General features: G+C 39.1%; 1 protein-coding gene across 8 annotated transcripts in view; it reads right to left on the reverse strand.

Moving 5' to 3' along the window:
* Positions 1 to 18,237, reverse strand: part of LOC132387335 (echinoderm microtubule-associated protein-like 5) — a 199,617-nt gene that overhangs the window by 173,575 nt on the left and 7,805 nt on the right. For all 8 annotated transcript variants that reach the window (XM_059959693.1, XM_059959688.1, XM_059959719.1 and 5 more), the window contains exon 2: positions 2,565 to 2,724. In XM_059959693.1, coding sequence (XP_059815676.1) covers positions 2,565 to 2,724 — 160 coding nt within the window. The remainder of the gene's footprint in view (positions 1 to 2,564; positions 2,725 to 18,237) is intronic.

The raw sequence follows: 18,237 nt of genomic DNA on the forward strand, positions 1-18,237 counted from the left end.
AAGTTAAATGTATAAACCTGTGAATTGCTTTTGTAATCACGCTACCATGTGTGCGCCTCGCTTGAAGTAAACACGAAGTTAGATGCACATTTTGCACTCTCGTGTCTCCCTTTGAATTAGATTAATGTTTTGAAGTTACAAAGAGTATAAAAATGTGATGTACCCAAAGGGCTTGTGAGCCTCAACTAAGAGTTTCTCCATAAGAATGCCTGCTTGTTGTACTGAATAAAGAGTTCTATTTCTGCAGTTTCAGATCTAGGAGGAGGTGCAGGTGAATTTCACCAAAGTTATTCATACAGTTAGAACCTCTATGGAAAACACGAAGGGTCTTTGTCCCACCACACATAGGCTGACTATGATGTGATGGTAACAAAGTGCAAAGAAACCTAGCGATAAAAGGCCCGGAGTTTTCACAAAATGCCTAAACTCTCATTGAATGGAATAGAAATAATTTCATCTGTCATTTGTTTAATCCCATTTTTGCAAAAATGTCCTGTTTCCTATTAATGTGATCTTAAAATAAAAATCACATTTGAAGAGCAAGTTGTCGTCAAATGACATAGGGAAATTTTTCCAAAACAATAGATCAGCCACTGTCTTAAATGATGAAGCAGGCACAAGGGGCTTAATGGGGCCTCCTACATCTTGTATATAAAAAAAAGGAGAGAAGAAACACTAAGAAACAGCATTTTAGAATGTGGCTTGAAGCAGCTTATTATTTCATATTAAACTTCTTGGACCTTGGTCTTCACCTAATGTACTGAAACCTTTTCTCCATACCCACAGCTCAACAAAAGCCACGACTATCTCTAACAAATGTTTGTCGATGTTAAAAGATAACAATTCACAAACTTTGCCTCACTTGCTGAATGTTTGCAAAATTTTCTACTTGTGTTAAATCACTGAAAGCTGAAAAGCAATACTAAAAAGGTGTCCAAATGGAAAGCAGCATCAGTTCCATTAAAAAAACAACTTTGGTTCAGAGGAAGTGATAGATTGCACTTATAGGGGTGGAAAGGCAAGATTTAATAGAAACAGACTTCAGTTTTTCCAAAAGGACAAATCATCAACAGCATATTACAGTGACTGTTTTCCTTGTAAGTGGTATTTGCATGGTCAGGTGTATGTATCATTTACAGGACTGAAAGGTGCTCCGGTTAAGACAGCGCTGGTGAACCTCTGCGACTTCTGGCTGGTAGCTAATGAAACAAGGATAGCAACTAAATACTTCGTTAATTATGCTTTTTACTGACAATCATTGCAAGTAATAGTCTGTAACTTCCCTTTGGACTTGGAGGCAGTTGGATGTGGCAAAACAGAGGAAAGGCGAGGCAGCATGGTAGGCTCATAGCCGAGAGCACGGAAGAGCATGAAAGATCGGGCGCAGGCTGAATCAAAGCCACAGGGTCCAGGCGCCAAATGTAACTGAGCATGACTTGTGGACTGAGATTTACAGGCCAAATCAAAGCAGCGAAGTCCAGCATATCCAAGCAGCAGACACATTGTTTGGATGGAGAGTTAAGTGCGAAGCCAGATTGAAAAGGTCAGGGCATCAGGCCTGAGGTGAGGTATGGGTCGGTTAAGATAATTGCTCTACTATGTTTACTCAGCTCTGTGATGAATTCTCTTGCGGACTTCAGTTCTGAAACACTTTGCTTGCGGTTACTGTTGCAGGATTTTTTTTTCCATTGTACATTGGGTGTTGGACAATCTTTTTTAAGGGTTATTTTATTCTTTTATTTTCTTATGGACGTGTGGTTTTTATTCTCTGCACATTGGGTGTTATAGTCTTTTTGCATATATATGGGGTTTGTTTTTGGGTTTCTTTGTTTCGTAGCTGCCCGTTAGGAGACAAATCTCAAGGTTGTAAAATGTATACATATTTTGATAATAAAGTGTACTTTGAACTTTTGTCACACCTGGTGCAGCATAATCAGATAAGGCATTTCAGATGGTGGGGACACAAATAAAGGAGTCCTTAAATGGCAATTACATCACCATTTCTAAATACACAGCTTTTCCTCAGCAAGCTGAAGCTTCAATTAAGCAAGATTGAACTTCAAAAAAGAATGGCTCTGGTCCAGATAATCCAATGCTACAACTGAGAAAAAAAACATTTAGTCCTTCACGCTATTTTGAAATTTTGAACTCAATTGATTTGTGCATTCATGAACATTACATCAATTTTTCCACAGAGGAATGGAAAATTTCCTTCCCCCAAAGGACATTAGTGAATCTGATTTGTTAAACAAAACACTCTAGTTTTTCCATCATTACCAGTACAATTATTATTTCAGATTGACTTAATCAACTAAACTTAAAATTCTTTAGCTTCTTCATTGAGACTTATACTTGTATCACCTGATCATCAACCCAGGATTCTGCAGAGTTTGGTCAATTACTTAAAAATATGTAAATAATATGCTGGAGGTCAGTAGGTCAGGCAGCATTTATGGATGGGAATAAACAGTCAATGTTTGGGGCCCAGACCCTCCATCAGGACTTAAGTCACTATGCTAATATATTCTTCAAGTACTTGTTAAACTGACAATTAATTTACTCACCTGCCCATCATGATCAAATGCTAAACAGGCTATTCCATGTGTGTGAACATCCTTCAAAATGGATATTGTCTGTACATTGTAGGTATCCCATACACATATATGCGGCTCCTTTCCCACTTGCCCTGTTGCGACTAAAGTTCGTTCTGGATGAAGTGCTAAACTGTGGATTGAACAGAAAGTTGATCAAGAGAAAAAATTATCCAGCAGTTGTCACATCCACGGGTAGTGATGCAGTTGCTGAACCATTCCAGCAATATTTACTCAAATTAGGCTCCAAAATAGATGTGTTTCAGTAAATTTCCCATCGATGGCAGTAACAAATGTAATACCATACTAATCTCATAGGCACAATCACGTAAAGAGTAATAGTGCCACACTGATGTGCATCTAATAGACTAGCATGCCAAGAAAATAACTACATTGTTGGTAATAACTAGTTTACTGTTTTTCTAATCTTATCTTTTTTTCTTAAAATCATTACTTTTCCTTTTTCTTACAGGGCTGTGTTTAAAGGAAATTTACCACTACTTGGATTTCAATATGGTTAGTTGCACAATTAATCCCAATTAGAGAAATCTTCAGATAATTTTTGAGATAGATGGGAATGTAAATTGAGGAATAATTGCTTAGATTGGTTAAACTTGCTCAAAACAACTTGAAATGTAGAATCACAAGATTGATCATAATGACAAGTCAATCAGATAATAGAAAGTTCTGAAAAAAATTATAAATGACTGGCCAATCACACAAGACTACATCTGTAAAGTGATGTTGTTAGTAACTGATTTCTTCCCCCCCCCCATTCTTTTTTATAGCAATACTCACTCTGAGGATCAAATGTGTGAGCAACTGCAAAATTAATGAAAGCAAACTTTCTATGGAATCAAATCAAATATTCACTACAAATGTCCTCAATTTTATGACTTTCAGCAATTCAGTATTGTTCTCCCCTTTAAAATCTGCGATAAGATAAACTTCAGTCTACAAGAATAAAAATAACAACCAATTTATTTACTTCAGTTTGACTGGTTATACTTCTGGCTCAGACTTAAGACTGCACAGCATGATCTGTATTGATAGTTTACTATCAAATATTGATAGTGCAATATTTCAGATCTGACATTATATCGAGGTTTGTCTCCTGCCTCGTGCATGTCAAGTAACCGACAACATTTTCCCATGAGCACAAGCTCACCTCATCCTTCAGTCAAAGTTCACCTTTCTCTGAAAGTTGCACAGTTACTTCTGTGCTATTGTAGAAGCTTCCTTTGATTGCCACATATCAGAAGGTAATTCATTACAATGAAATACAGCAAAACTGATCCACAGATTGTAGCCATATTAATTTACTGACCAGCCCCCTGACAAATGCTTTTTGAAAACTGATTGCACAGATCAATTTAGTACTCAATAAATTATTCCAAGGACACACAATATGACAATGCACTGCAGAAAAAATACAAACTTGTTATCATTTGATGCCTCACAAAAGGTCATTACATAACAACTGAGATAAAGACAAACAGCAATAGGTCTTAACAGAATGTATGGAACAGTTCCCACTCTACAGCAGACTTCTTGTCCCCATGTACCATATTATACCCAATCAATGTAACAGAAGATAGATGCAGGATGTAGCAGATTTAATTTTAAAAATGTGCTTTGACCTTTATTACAATGTTCTTCACATCAATAAAATTATTTGATTGATTTGCTTGGAAACCAATGTTGTTTACAAGAAATATAGCATTATAAGGCGTTACAAGATAAAACACCATGTCAGGCTCCAAAAAAAAAGAGCTTAGGAATGAAAATCTGAAAGAAAGTTATAGGCCAGCAGAAACTCTCCTAAAGGAAATAACAGGAAAAAATTGCCTCTGTTAATGGCTGGTACCACATGTCTCAGCTAAGAGCTACATGCAACAAGCAGTTTACAGAGAAAGTAGTGAATACTACAAGTGGTCAAAGAAATACGGCCTGAAAAGGGGACTTGAGTGATGACCTATTGACACATTTTTCCCCACTGGAATTCTGGCATGTTATCTATTGTTCTGGACAAGAGTAATGATATTGCTGACAGAGTTCACTTGCTAAAAATTATTCATAGATTTGATGAATTGCTTAACGTCAAGGAACTGGCAGGGCTGCAAAGTAAGATAGGTGCAAATGCAGGGACACACATTGCTACAAAGATCTGAAAAATCACCAAAGCTTCTGGATTTAAAGCTAGAAAATCTCAAGCCTGTTACACTGATGTGGCAAGAAATGCAATGGCATAAAATGCTAGGTTAATGAGAAGAATCAATCAGCATAGCAAAACCAGATTAACACTGACTTAATGGGTCATAAAGCAATACAACATGGATGCAGGGCCCATGGCCCAGTAAGTCCATGCTGACCATGCTGTCCACCTACCTAGTCCCAATTTCCTGCAGTCAGCCCATATCTCTAAGCACAGCCCCTAAATGGACAAAACCAAGTACTTCTTATATGATACTATTGTAATTTAACAGCTTATTCCATACTCTCACCAACTTGTGTGGGGAAAATGTTGCTCTCAAATTCCTTTTAAATCATTCCTTCTCACCCCTAAATCAACGTCTCTTAGCTTTAGTCCCCTATCATGACAAGATTATCACCATCCCCCTTATTGATGCCTCTCAATTTTAAACATTACTAAAATTTTTCTATTCTCCAAAATTTCAAGGAATAAAGACCTAGCCTTGGGACAGCCTCTCACTATAACTCAGGACCTCTAGTTTTGGCAAGACCCTGCACTCTTTCTAATTTTATGTCTTTCTTCTAACACTAAACAGTATTCTAACTACAGCCTCCCCAACAACTCATACAAGTGCCACATAATGTTCTAGCTCCTATACTCTGTGCCGAGTGAAGGCAAACTTCACTCGCGAGTTCAAACTTGAGTTGAGAGTTAAGGGGCAAAAGTTTAGGGGTAACACGAGGGGGAACTTCTTTACTCAGTGAGTGGTAGGAGTAGAAGTGGTAGAGGCAGGTTCGATATTGTCATTAAAAAAAATTGAATAGGTATATGGACAGGAAAGGGACAGAGGGTTATGGGCTGAGTGCAGGTCAGTGGGACTAGGTGAGAGTAAGTGTTCGGCATGGACTGTAATTGTTATATGGTTATACGGATATAAACATACTAAACGCCCTTTTCACCACTGTCAACCTGTGAAATGTTTTCACTAGACTCTACATTTGCACTCCTCTGTTGCTCTGTTCCATTATACTCCCTAGTCCATTCACAGTACAAATCCTACACTGGTTTGACTTTCCAAATGCCTCAACTCACACTTATCAGTATTGAAATCCATTTGCCACACCTGAACTTCCCCAACAGATCATAATCTTCCATAACCTTCTCCACCATCAGCACTTCCTAATTTCATGCCATCCGCAATCCTAATGATCAAAGCCTGTATATTTGCATCTAAATCATTTATATAAATAACAAACAAATGTCTCAACACCACCCCTGTGGCACAAAGCTAATCACTGGCCTCCATTCCATGAAACAACATTCAACCACCACCTTTGGCTTCCTATCTCTGAACCAATTTTGAATCCAACCCAACACTTACTGGATTCCATGGGACCCAACTTTCCAGACCAGCTGATTACGTTGGACCTCAAAAACCTGGGTAAAGTCCAAATAGATAACATCCACATTTCTACCCTCTTTTACCTTTTTCCAAAGTTCAAGTTAAGAGTAAATTATCAGTACATATACAACCTGAGATTTGAGAAGGATAAGGGCAGATCGGAGGTGTCAGTGTTGCAGTTGAACAGAGGAGATTATGGAGCCATGAGGGAGGAGCTGGCCAAAGTTGACTGGACGGATATCCTAGCAGAAAAGACAGTGGTACAGCAATGGCAGGTATTCTTGGGAATAATGCACAAGGTGCAAAATCAGTTCATCCCCCGGAGAAGGAAGGATTCAAAGGGGGGAAAGGGGACACGGTGGTTGACAAAGGAAGTCAGAGATTGCATAGCATTAAAAAAAAAGGAAGTATGACAGAGCTAAGGTGAGTGGGAGGACAGATGATTGGGAAATTTTTAAGGAACAACAGAACTTAACTAAAAAGGCAATACGGGGAGAAAAAATGAGGTACGAATGCAAGCTAGCCAGGAATATAAAGAAAGATAGCAAAAGCTTTTTTAGGTACGTAAAGAGAAAGAAGATAGTTAAGAACAATGTTGGGCCCTTGAAGAATGAATTGGGTGAAATTGTTATTGGAAACAGAGAAATGGCAGAAGAATTTAATAAATACTTTAGATCTGTCTTCACTAGGGAAGACACAAGCAATCTCCCAGATGTACGGATGGGCCAAGGACATAGGGTAACAGAGGAAATGAAATAGATTGACATTAGGAAGGAAACGGTGATGAGTAGACTGATGGGACTGAAGGCTGACAAATCCCCAGGTCCAGATGGTCTGCATCCTAGGGTACTAAAGGAGGTGGGCTCTGGAAATTGCGGATGCATTGGTAATCATTTTCCAATGTTCTTTAGATTCAGGATCAGTTCCTGAGGATTGGAGAATGGCTAATGTTATCCCACTTTTTAAGAAAGGAAGGAGGGAGAAAACAGAGAACTATCGTCCTGTCAGCCTAACATCAGTAGTGGGGAAGATGCTAGAGTCTATTATTAAAGATGAAATAGTGGCATATCTAGATAGCAGTGACAGGATTGGGCCAAGCCAGCATGGATTTACCAAGGGCAAATCATGCTTGACTAATCTGTTTGAGTTTATCGAGGATGTAACCAGTAGTTAGACGGGGGAGATCCAGTGGATGTAGTGTACCTAGATTTTCAGAAGGCATTTGATAAGGTCCCACATAGGAGATGGGTGGGTAAAATCAGAGCTCATGGCATTGGGGGGAAGATATTGACATGGATAGAAAACTGGTTGGCAGATAGAAAGCAAAGGGTAACGGTGAATGGGTGTTCCTCGGAATGGCAGGTGGTGACTAGTGGGGTGCCACAGGGCTCAGTATTGGGACCACAGCTGTTTACGACTTACATCAACAATTTAGATGAAGACATTGAGAATAACATCAGCAAGTTTGCTGATGATACTAAGCTGGGTTGCAGTGTGACATGTGATGAGGATGTTAGGAGAATTCAGGGTTACTTGGATAGGCTGGGTGAGTGGGCAGATACTTGGCAGATGATGTTTAATGTGAATAAGTGTGAGGTTATCCACTTTGGGAGAAAGAACAGGAAGGTAGATTATTATCTGAACAGTGTAGAGTTAGGTAAGGGAGAAATACAAAGAGATCTAGGTGTCCTTGTTCATCAGTCACTGAAGGCGAATGAGCAAGTGCAGCAGGCAGTGAAGAAGGCTAATGGAATGTTGGCCTTTATTACAAAGGGAATTGAGTACCAGAGCAAGGAAATCCTTTTGCATTTGTACAGGGCCCTGGTGAGACCACACCTGGAGTATTGTGTACAGTTTTGGTCTCCAGGGTTAAGGAAGGACATCCTGGCTGTAGAGGAAGTGCAGCGTAGATTCACAAGGTTAATTCCTGGAATGTCCGGACTGTCTTACGCAGAGAGGTTAGAGAGACTGGACTTGTACACGCTGGAATTAAGGAGATTGAGAAGGGATCTGATTGCAACATATAAGATTACTAAGGGATTGGACAAGATAGAGGCAGGAAATATGTTCCAGATGCTGGGAGAGTCCATTACCAGAGGGCATGGTTTGAGAATAAGGGGTAGGTCACTTAGGACAGAGTTAAGGAAAAACTTCTTCTCCCAGAGAGTTGTGGGGGTCTGGAATGCACGGCCTCGGAAGGCAGTGGAGGCCAATTCTCTGGATGCTTTCAAGAAGGAGCTAGATAGGTATCTTATGGATAGGGGAATCAAGGGATATGGGGACAAGGCAGGAACCGGGTAAAGATAGTAGATGATCAGCCATAATCTCAGAATGGCCGAAGGGCTGAATGGTCTACTTCTGCACCTATTGTCTATTTATTTTCTTGTGAGCATACTGAGCAAATCCAAAAAAACATAATAGAATCAATGAAATACCACACCCAACAGGACGAACAACTAACATGCAAATGACAACACCCCAAGTACAAAGGAAACAGAACAATAAATAAGCAATGAATATTAAGAACATGTGATGAAGAGTCCTTGATAGTGTGTCCTTAGGTTGTGGGAACTGTTCAGTGATGGGACAAGTAAGTTATCCCCTCTGATTCAAGAGCTGATGCTTGAGGGGCAATAACTGTTCCTGAACCTGCTGCATTGCACATTCACGTTAACACAAAGGAATTTCCGGTTGCTGACCCTCTCCACCTCTGATCCCCAATGAAAACTGGCTCATGGACTTCCAGTTTCCTCCTCCTGAAGTCAATAATCAGCCCGTTGGTCTTATTGACATTGAATGAGTGGTGGTTGTGGTGGCACCACTCAGCCAGATCTTCAACCTTCCTCCCATATGCTGATCCTCACCATCTTTGATTCAGCTGAAACAGTGGCATCATCAACAAATTTAAATATGCCATTGGAGCTGTGCTTAGCCTCACAGTCATAAGTATAAAGAGCAGAGCAGGAGATCCAATTGCACAAACACAGATTAAGGCCACGGTCTTGAAGCTTATTGATTACTTTTGAGGGGATAATAGTATTGAATGCCAAGCTGTAGTCAATTAAGAGCATCCTAATGTACATATGTTGCTGTCCAGATGTTCCAGAGTTGAGTGAAGAGCCAATGAAATGGCATCAGCCGTTGGCCTGTCGTGGGATGGACCCAAGTCACCTCTCAGGCAGGAGCTGATATGCTTCAGCACCAATCTCTCAAAGCACTTCACAGCGAATGTGAATGCTACTAGGATGATGGTCATTGAAGCAGGTTACCACATTCTTCTTAGGCACCAAAATAATTGAAGCTTGTTTGAGGCAGGTGGGCACCTCAGACGCTGAAGCGAGAGGTTAAAGATATTGGTGAACACTTCAGCAGGTTGATCAGCACAGGTCTCGAGTACTCAGCCAGATACCCCGTCTGGGCTGGATACTTTCCGTGGATTCACTCTCATGTTGGCTTCAGAGACTGAAATCACAGGGTCATGGGGACAGTAGGTGTTCATGAAGTTGCTTCCATGTTTTGATAGTCAAAGCAAGCATAAAATGCATTGCAGTCATCTGGGAGAAAAGACTTATTGTCACCTACATTGCCTGTTTTCACTTTGTAAGAGGTGATAGCATTCACGCCCTGCCACAGCTGTTGAGTATCCTTCAGTGATTCAAGCTTAGTCCGGAACTGCCACTTCACATGTCAAATGGCTTTCTGGAGATTGTACCTGGACCACATGCATCTTACTTGGTCACTAGACCTGAACACCACTGATCTGGTGCCCAGGAGATTATGGATCTCATTGTTAATCAGCAGCTCTGGTCTTCTAAGGAGCACACAATGATTTTGTGGGGAGCCTCTCATCTACGACTGTTTTTACAATGTCTGTGACAATTGTGGTGCATTGGTTCAGATCTTCTGATGAGTTCTTGAACATGGCCCAATTCACTGATACAAAGAAAAACCATAGCCACTCCTTTGCCTCCTGCCAGCACCTCTGTTGTCTTATCTCTGGAGCCTTGCTTATTAGCCTCTGCCTGCATATAGGTAGAAGTGGGGGAAGCCAAGTGATAAAGATTTCCTGAAATGTGGTCTAGGCATAGAATGGTAGACATTCCTAACTGTAGTACAGTGGTCAAGTATATTGGGACCCCGGGTGCTGCAGATGATATGTTGATGGGAACTGGGCAGATTTCTTCAAACAAACTGAAGTCTGATTGAAGTCTCCAACAATAATTTGAAATACATCGGGGTAGGCTGTTCCTTGTTTGCTGATGGCAGCATCCAATACATTGAGTGCCTGCTTAACATCAGCCTTTGGCAGTATGTGAAGTGCATTTTTTTTACACTAATTAGCAACATACTCACCAAACCATAAACTCATTTAAAAATGCTTCGACAGAACAAGTTTCTCATTTATTGAGCATAGCTCTATTTTCAATACTATAGTGCCAAATAATTATACTTCCAAACTCCCAAACTCCTAGACACACTGCACACCTCTCTGAAACTGGATCTTTGATTTGATTTGACTTTTTCATTAACCTTTAGAGGCAATCAAACTTGACCTGGATAAGTGTGGCTTTACAATTCTGACTGTAATTAATGCTTCCTTGCAATACATGTCTATTTGAGGACAACACAAGGTTAATAAGAATATTACATTTGTCACACACATTTTCCAGGGCCTTTTAAGGATTAAATCTCACATCTAAGAAGATTATGCGGTTCACATACGTATGAACAGTAAACATGCAGTTTTAATCCAACTCAAGACTTCTGTTTTGAATTCTAGCATTTATTCAAAATTTCACATCAAAACCCTTCAAAAATACTTTAGAAAACAAAGATCACTTGGAATCCAATAGCAAAGACCCAGACAAGCAGGGCATCTATTTTTTACATTTTTCTAAAATAAATTTATGCGGTTTAAAACCATATATTCTTCATTAATGATACCCACCCAAGATCCAGGATATCAGAGATTGCATTTTGTCTTTGAAAAATGCCATGGAATCTTTAATAGGTTTCTAAGTCAGAAAGGTCAGAGAGTTTATTATGTCACCTGACAGTTAAACCTTCAGCAATGCAGAATGCAGTTGCACTGCAGTAAGATATCATTACCTGATATAAGGATCAAACTTTCGACCGTCTCAGACTCTGCATTTCTACATATCAATTTGAATTAAACAAATTTTTAATCCAGCTACCAAATTTGGCAGTTTCATATATTCACCACTGGAATTTAATAACTTTAGAATAATTCTGTGAAGCTGAAACAACTGTAAATGAAAATAACTATTTAAACCCTCATGACTATCTGGTTCTTTTAAGAAATCAGTAGGCTTAAAATCAGCACCAATCCCAGCTGGTGAACAGAATTTTTAAAGTCAGATTAATGCTACACAGGTTTTGACTTCCATGCAGCAATTTTTAAATGAATCTTTGAGAGCCATCCAAATGTTCACCTACTAACTACTTTTGCAGAACTGAGTCTTCTGTGGCAATTGAAATTTCAAAAAGGAAGGAAAGATGAAGCTTTATCAGCACTGACACAACACAACAATGGGCCATATTGCAGAAAAAAATTATCACTTCACTTTCAAGACTTATTCATCAATATCTGGTGTTCATATACAAAAACAGCATACATATTATAGCCCTTGGAGGTTGATTATACTATATATTTAGATTACAAATCTAAAATACCATTTGGCATGAGGGAATGATATAAACCACCATTGAAGAAATCTTACTAATGAGTCTGCAGAGAGATGGGTTAAGTGAGCAAGGGTCTGGCAGATAGAGTACAATATTGGTACATTCAAGGTCATCTACTTTGGAAGGAAAAATATATTAGATTACATATTACTCAAATGGTGAGAGACTGCAGCATGCTATTGTGCAGAGAGACGGGAGTGTTTGCAGATGAATCAAAAGTTTGGTTTACAGGTGCAACAAGTTATCAAGGAGGAAAAAGGGATGTTTGTCTTTATCACTAGAGGGATTGAACAGGGTCGTTATGCTGCAGCTGAACAGGGTATTGGTGAGACTACACCTTGAGTACTGTGAGAAGCTCTGGTCTGCTTACTTGAGGCAAGATGGGCTGAGTTGGGTAGCACTGCAAAGGACGTTCACTTGGCTGATTCTGGAAATGAAGAGGTTAGCCCATGAAGAGAGAGCAAGTCACCTGGGACTATGCTCAATGGAACTCAGAAGAAAGAGAGTGGAATCTTATAGAAACATACACAGCAATGAAAAGGATAGACAAGATAGAGGCAAGGAAGATGGTTCCACTGGTAAATGAAACTAGAACTAGAGGACATAGCCTCAGGGTTCAGGGGAATAGATTTAGAATGGAGATGAGGAGGAACTACTTTAACCAGTGAAGAACAGTGAATCTATAGAATTTTCCTTAGAGAAGCAGTACAGGCTACCTCATTAAATATATTTAAGGGCAGGTACTGTATGTGGAGCTGAGTCCATTGTCAGATTGGCAGAGCAGACTCAACAAATGAGATGGCCTACCCCTACTCCTATTTCTAAAGTTCTTAGGATACCAGATTCGTAAAATTTAGTGAGTCAAGAAATCACACAAATACAAAAGGAATAAGGATATGAAAGTCTGCATAAAACACAAATATAGACAATGTTCACATCAGAACTACTGTAATTGGGTTTCTATGAAACATGAGATTTAGCATTTAATGCAAGTTAAGCAAGTCACAAACCTTTGTATTAGGAAGTAAACTATTCATGTTTAGAATTCTCAGATCCCAAGGGCTTCATGTTATTTCCCAGGATAGTTCTTCCTTTAACAACTATGTAGATGTATTGCTTGTGAAGGTTACAATAATTAAAACATAATTGTAGCACATATCTTTCTGCCACCCTTAGCTAGACAGGAAGATATTCATACAAGTTAAAGGAGGAGGAAGGCATTTTAATTGGCATGAGAATGATTACACCACCCTTCACAACCAGGGTCCCAGGGTCCCATCGTCATTATAAGTGTTTGTTATCGAACAATAAGATATTTACAGAGAACAAATATAATGCTATCAATACATTTGGACAGGATTTTTGAAATGGATAAACAGAAGGAATTTTGTATGTGTTCTAAATAGTGCAACTAAAGCAATATACACTCAGTGGCCATTATTAGGTACAGGAGTGGAACTTGTTGTGGTCTTCTGCTGTTGTAACCCATTTACTTCAAGGTATGACATGTGCATTCAGAGAGGTTCCTCTGTACATCACTGTTATAATGCATCGTTACTTGAGTTACTGCTGCTTTCCTCCCATCAGCCTCAGAATCAGATTTCATCTCACTGGCATATATCATGAAATGTGTTGAACAGAAAAAAAATGTGCATTACAGTCCATGGCAGAACGGAAAAAGCTGTTCCCAAATTGTTGAGTGGGTGCCTTCAGGCTTCTGTACCCCTTTCCTGATGGTAGCAATGAGAACAAGGCATGACCTGGGTAATGGGATCGTTAATGATGAATGCTGCTTTTTTCAGTCATTAGTCCTTGAAGATATCCTGGGTACTATGGAGGCTAGTACTCTTGATGGAGCTGACTAAGTTTACAACTCTCCGCAGCTTATTTCAATCCTGTGCAGTAGTTGCGTCTCCCCACCCATACCAGATGGTGGTGCAGCCAGTTAGAATGCTCTCCACGATACACCTGTTGAAATTTGCAAGTGTCTTTAGTGACATACCCAATCTCCTCAAACTCCTAATGAAATATAGCTACTGTTTGTAGCTGCATTGATATGGTGGGTCCAGGTTAGGTCCTCAGATATTGACACCGAGGAACTTGAAATTACTTATGCTTTCCACTTCTGATACCTCCATGAGGACTGGTGGATGTTCCCTCATCTTACCCTTCCTGAAGTCTAGAATCTATTCTTTGGTCTTGAACCTTTCTAGTCATTCTCCTCTGACCCCTTTCATTAACAAGGCATTTTTACCCACAGACCGTCAATCATAGGATTCTTTTCTTGATTCTCTCACTATTCTCTGTAACAAATTGTGACTGTTGTGTGTGAAAATCCCAGGACATCAACAGTTACCAAGCATTAATAAGTAGGTGTACCTAATAAAGTGGCCACTGAGTATATATCTTAGGTTTATAGAGGTCTTCAGCTTTAAGGCAAAATTATTAACATATTTAAGCTATGCATAATTATTAGTTAGCTAGTATTTGCATAGCACTACCAATACATTTTAGAAATGATGGATGCTATCTGGATTAATAATCTCTACAATCTTTCAAATGTTCTTGCTCCATGGATTCAACCTATAATAATTCATCACTAACTGATGAAAAAGGCATCCATCACTCTAATATTTTCTACCTCTAGCTCATTTTCAATATATTCAGCTATACTCCTGTGTGACGCAAGAGTGCAAACTCAAATTTTTAAATATTGAGACTATGCTACTGCATATTTTAAAGGACCTTGCGGTTGTTGGCTATGCTGCGTTCATTGGAATATTTATTAAAAAATTGGTTGTAGCTACTGCCATGCCTTTAGGAATTGATGTTTAGAGGTTTAATAAACTTTGTGGCTTTCAGGATACTCAATCTCCATTTACATTATTTTGGAAAACTATTTGAACTTCGATTAATCATTAACAGGATGCCTTGGCATTGTTATAGTTTTGTCCAAGCAAATTGCATCAACTTAGATACATGGAATCTTATATTTTTATATAAGATTTTAACATGATCTCTTATTTCAAGGTCAAATCCAGTGTGCCTTTTTGACTACCTTGTTGATTTGTCTTTCTAATTCAGGGAACATTGCACTGAACTGTTTACACTCCTATATTCTACTGCCCATCTAGATTACCTCAAACTTCTTTATGTGGATTTCCAATTGGAACATTTCCATTTGACCATTCAATGAGCATCTTCTTGCAGCCTACACTTTTCTTCTTCGTTAATAATACTAATTTGGTTAGTATCTGCATAATTGTGGCTCTTGCATTTATATAAAAATCTTAGTACCAGAAAACACCAAGACAACCATGGGACTAAGCAGTGAACCTTAGAGAAATCCTAACTGAAGCCTTCAAGTTTCTAAAATTCATGTCAACATTATTGTTTACTTTCCACAATAGGTATTTCGGATCCAAGTTGCCACTTTCTCTTCAATTATCAAGCACATTTTATCTCAAAGATCAGCTTGCATTATGGAATTAATGGAAGAAATGAAGAACAATCTGTGATAAAATATGGATGATTTAAATGCAAGGCTCTGTAAGGTTTCACTGCTAATGTAATGGTTTATCTGTAGCAGCAATGTTTGGGTTATGACTAGAGATAACAGGGGCTTTGGAATGTGTGCCATCCACTGAGAGGCGCGTTTTTCTTTCTTATGTGCCTGAGAAAAGGTTTTGCGGTCTTTTATTCGGCAGAAGATGGAGAGAGAAGATGCCAGAACAGGAAAGTGGTAGACTGCAGGACAGAGGGGACTTAGAATGGGGTCGGGAGTCGACACCACCGCGGGAAATTGTTGGAGAACAAACAGACAGGAAAACCATGAGCTCCAACATTAGACATTAGACTGTCTCATGAGAATGGGCTCTTTTTCTTTTTTGTTTTCTTTACTAACCCTATAGTCAAATTAAGAATTATAAAGCTCAACCGTTTGATTGTCTATTGTGTACAGTTTGTTATTTTGTGGTACTGATTTGTAACAGGGGAACACATTGCTCAGCATCTACCCAAACAAGATTTCTCAAGTTTGTCCAGGCCGGAGACTTCCCCCTATATTAAGCCACTTGCTGAACCTGAGGGTTACATAGATTTAACTGCTTAGAAGTTAAGAAATAACTGGTTTGAGTGAGTCTCTGAAGGACACCAAGTTGTGTTTTGTCCAAAGTTATGCCATAAATCAAGTCTTAGTTAAGAGCTGCATTGACAAGCAAAGCCATAACTGCTATTCTGCTATTCAGTGTTTGCATTGGTAGGGCTCTTTACAAACCCTCTTCCCATAGTTGTTCTATTGTAGAGCAAAATCCATTTCTAACTTGCACCCTAATATTTCCTGAGCCCAAACTTAATTTGTAACATGAAAATACAAGTTCAATTCCTAACCTAGCATGCTGGAGAAACTTCAGTAAAACTCAAATAATCTGGAATTTAAAACTGCTTGAAATAGTAACCAGAAAAATTACCCACCTCTGTCCCAGATATCCTTCAGGGAACATATTTACTGATTCAAACCCTGCAAACCCTGTTCCAATACTTAATGAATGTCTGGCTACATAATTTGTAGCTGCACGATCTGGCATGCAGAACCAGCAGTTCAACCTTGGTGCAGAAAGGCAAACCAGTTGCTATGTGTTACCTTTGCCTTTGTTACCAGGTGAACTTAAAATGAAATGCCAACTCGGAAGCTGCAACATACAGAGCTAAACTCAAAAGCAGCATGTGCTAGACAGAGCTAAGCTGCCCCAAAATCAAACCATCTGCCATCTTGCCTCATTCACTAATGAATTGTACAAGAAAATCATACAGCAAGAACATAGCTTCAAGAACCACAAGACCACAAGTCATAGGAGTACAATTGGGCCATTCAGCCCATTCTACTCCACCATTCCATCATGACTGATTTATTATTTCTCTTAACCCCATTCTCCTGGTTTGACACCTTGACTAATCAAGAACCTCTCAATCTCCACTTGAGATATATAAATGACTTCGCCTCCACAGCTGTGTCAAAGATTTCCACAGATTCACTTCTCACTGTTAAAGAAATTTATCCTCATCTCTGTTCTAAATGAATGTCCCTCTATTCAAAGGCTGTGATTCCTCTGGTCCTAGACTCTCCCACTCTGGGAAATACAGGCTTCATTGAGATCCTACCCCTCTAATTCTTCTAAGTACCAGTGAGTACAAACCCAGAGCCATCAAATGTTCTTCATATTTTAACCCTTTCATTCCCTGAATCATTTTCTTGAACCTCCTCTGGACCCTCTCCAATGCCAGCAATTTTTTTTCTTAGATAAGGGCCCAAAATTGCTCACAACACTTCATGTGCAGTTGGACCAAAGCCTTAAAGCCTCAGCATCGCATCCTTGCTTTTATATTCAAGTCCTCTTGAAATAAACACTTTCCTTACCAACTCAATTTGCATGCTAACTTTCAGGAATCCTGCACAAAGACTCCCAAGTCCCTCGACACCTCTGATTTTTGGATTTTCTTGCCATTTAGAAAATAGTCTATACCTTTATTTCTTCTACCAAAGTGCATAACCATACACTTCCCTACACTGTATTCCATCTGCCACTTCTTTGCTCATTCTCCCATTCTAAGTTCTTCTGCAGACTCACTACTTCCTAAACACTACCTGCCCTTCCACCCATCTTCATGTTGTTTGCAAACTTGGCCACAAACCCATCACACTATCAACCAAATCAGTGGTTTTCAATCTTTTTCTGCCCACTTGAGACTTTCATTTACCTCTGTGGCCCCACCCTCCATAGTATGTTGGTTGCTAAAGTTTTTTTTGTCAATTGTACTAATTATTCTAATATACAGTCAATATTTATGTTTTAACAGGTTACTGGTATTTTATGTTAAATATGTTACAGGTGTATATGAAAAATAAAACTATTTCAAAGCTCTGAATAGGATGTTTTATTTATAATATGTAAAATACTGTTCCAACCAGCAATGAAAAAGCACGTAATATTGTCACTTTGAGTATTTAGTGAGAGCCTTGTGACTGATGCAAACTAGTGAGTTTTTGAATATCTAATTGTAACTTCATTAAAGATGATCGAAGGTCCTCTTTTTTCACAATGTCAAGACAGTTATGAACTTTTGATAGTTAACTAAAACCACATTCAACTTGATTAGTGGTAAAAATCTACTAAGAACAATTTTGCCTTCTCCCAGTTATTTCAAATGGCACTACATATTCAGAAATTTTGCTTGTTGCGTTTGAATTTTACTTGAGCTGTTATATCACTCTGCAGCTCAATAAGACATTTGTACAATGTGGTGTCAACATCATTCACATTCACCCCAAATGGATCCACCACCCA

The sequence above is a fragment of the Hypanus sabinus genome, chromosome 2 (genome assembly GCF_030144855.1).
Source record: "Hypanus sabinus isolate sHypSab1 chromosome 2, sHypSab1.hap1, whole genome shotgun sequence".
Classification (NCBI taxonomy): domain Eukaryota; kingdom Metazoa; phylum Chordata; class Chondrichthyes; order Myliobatiformes; family Dasyatidae; genus Hypanus; species Hypanus sabinus.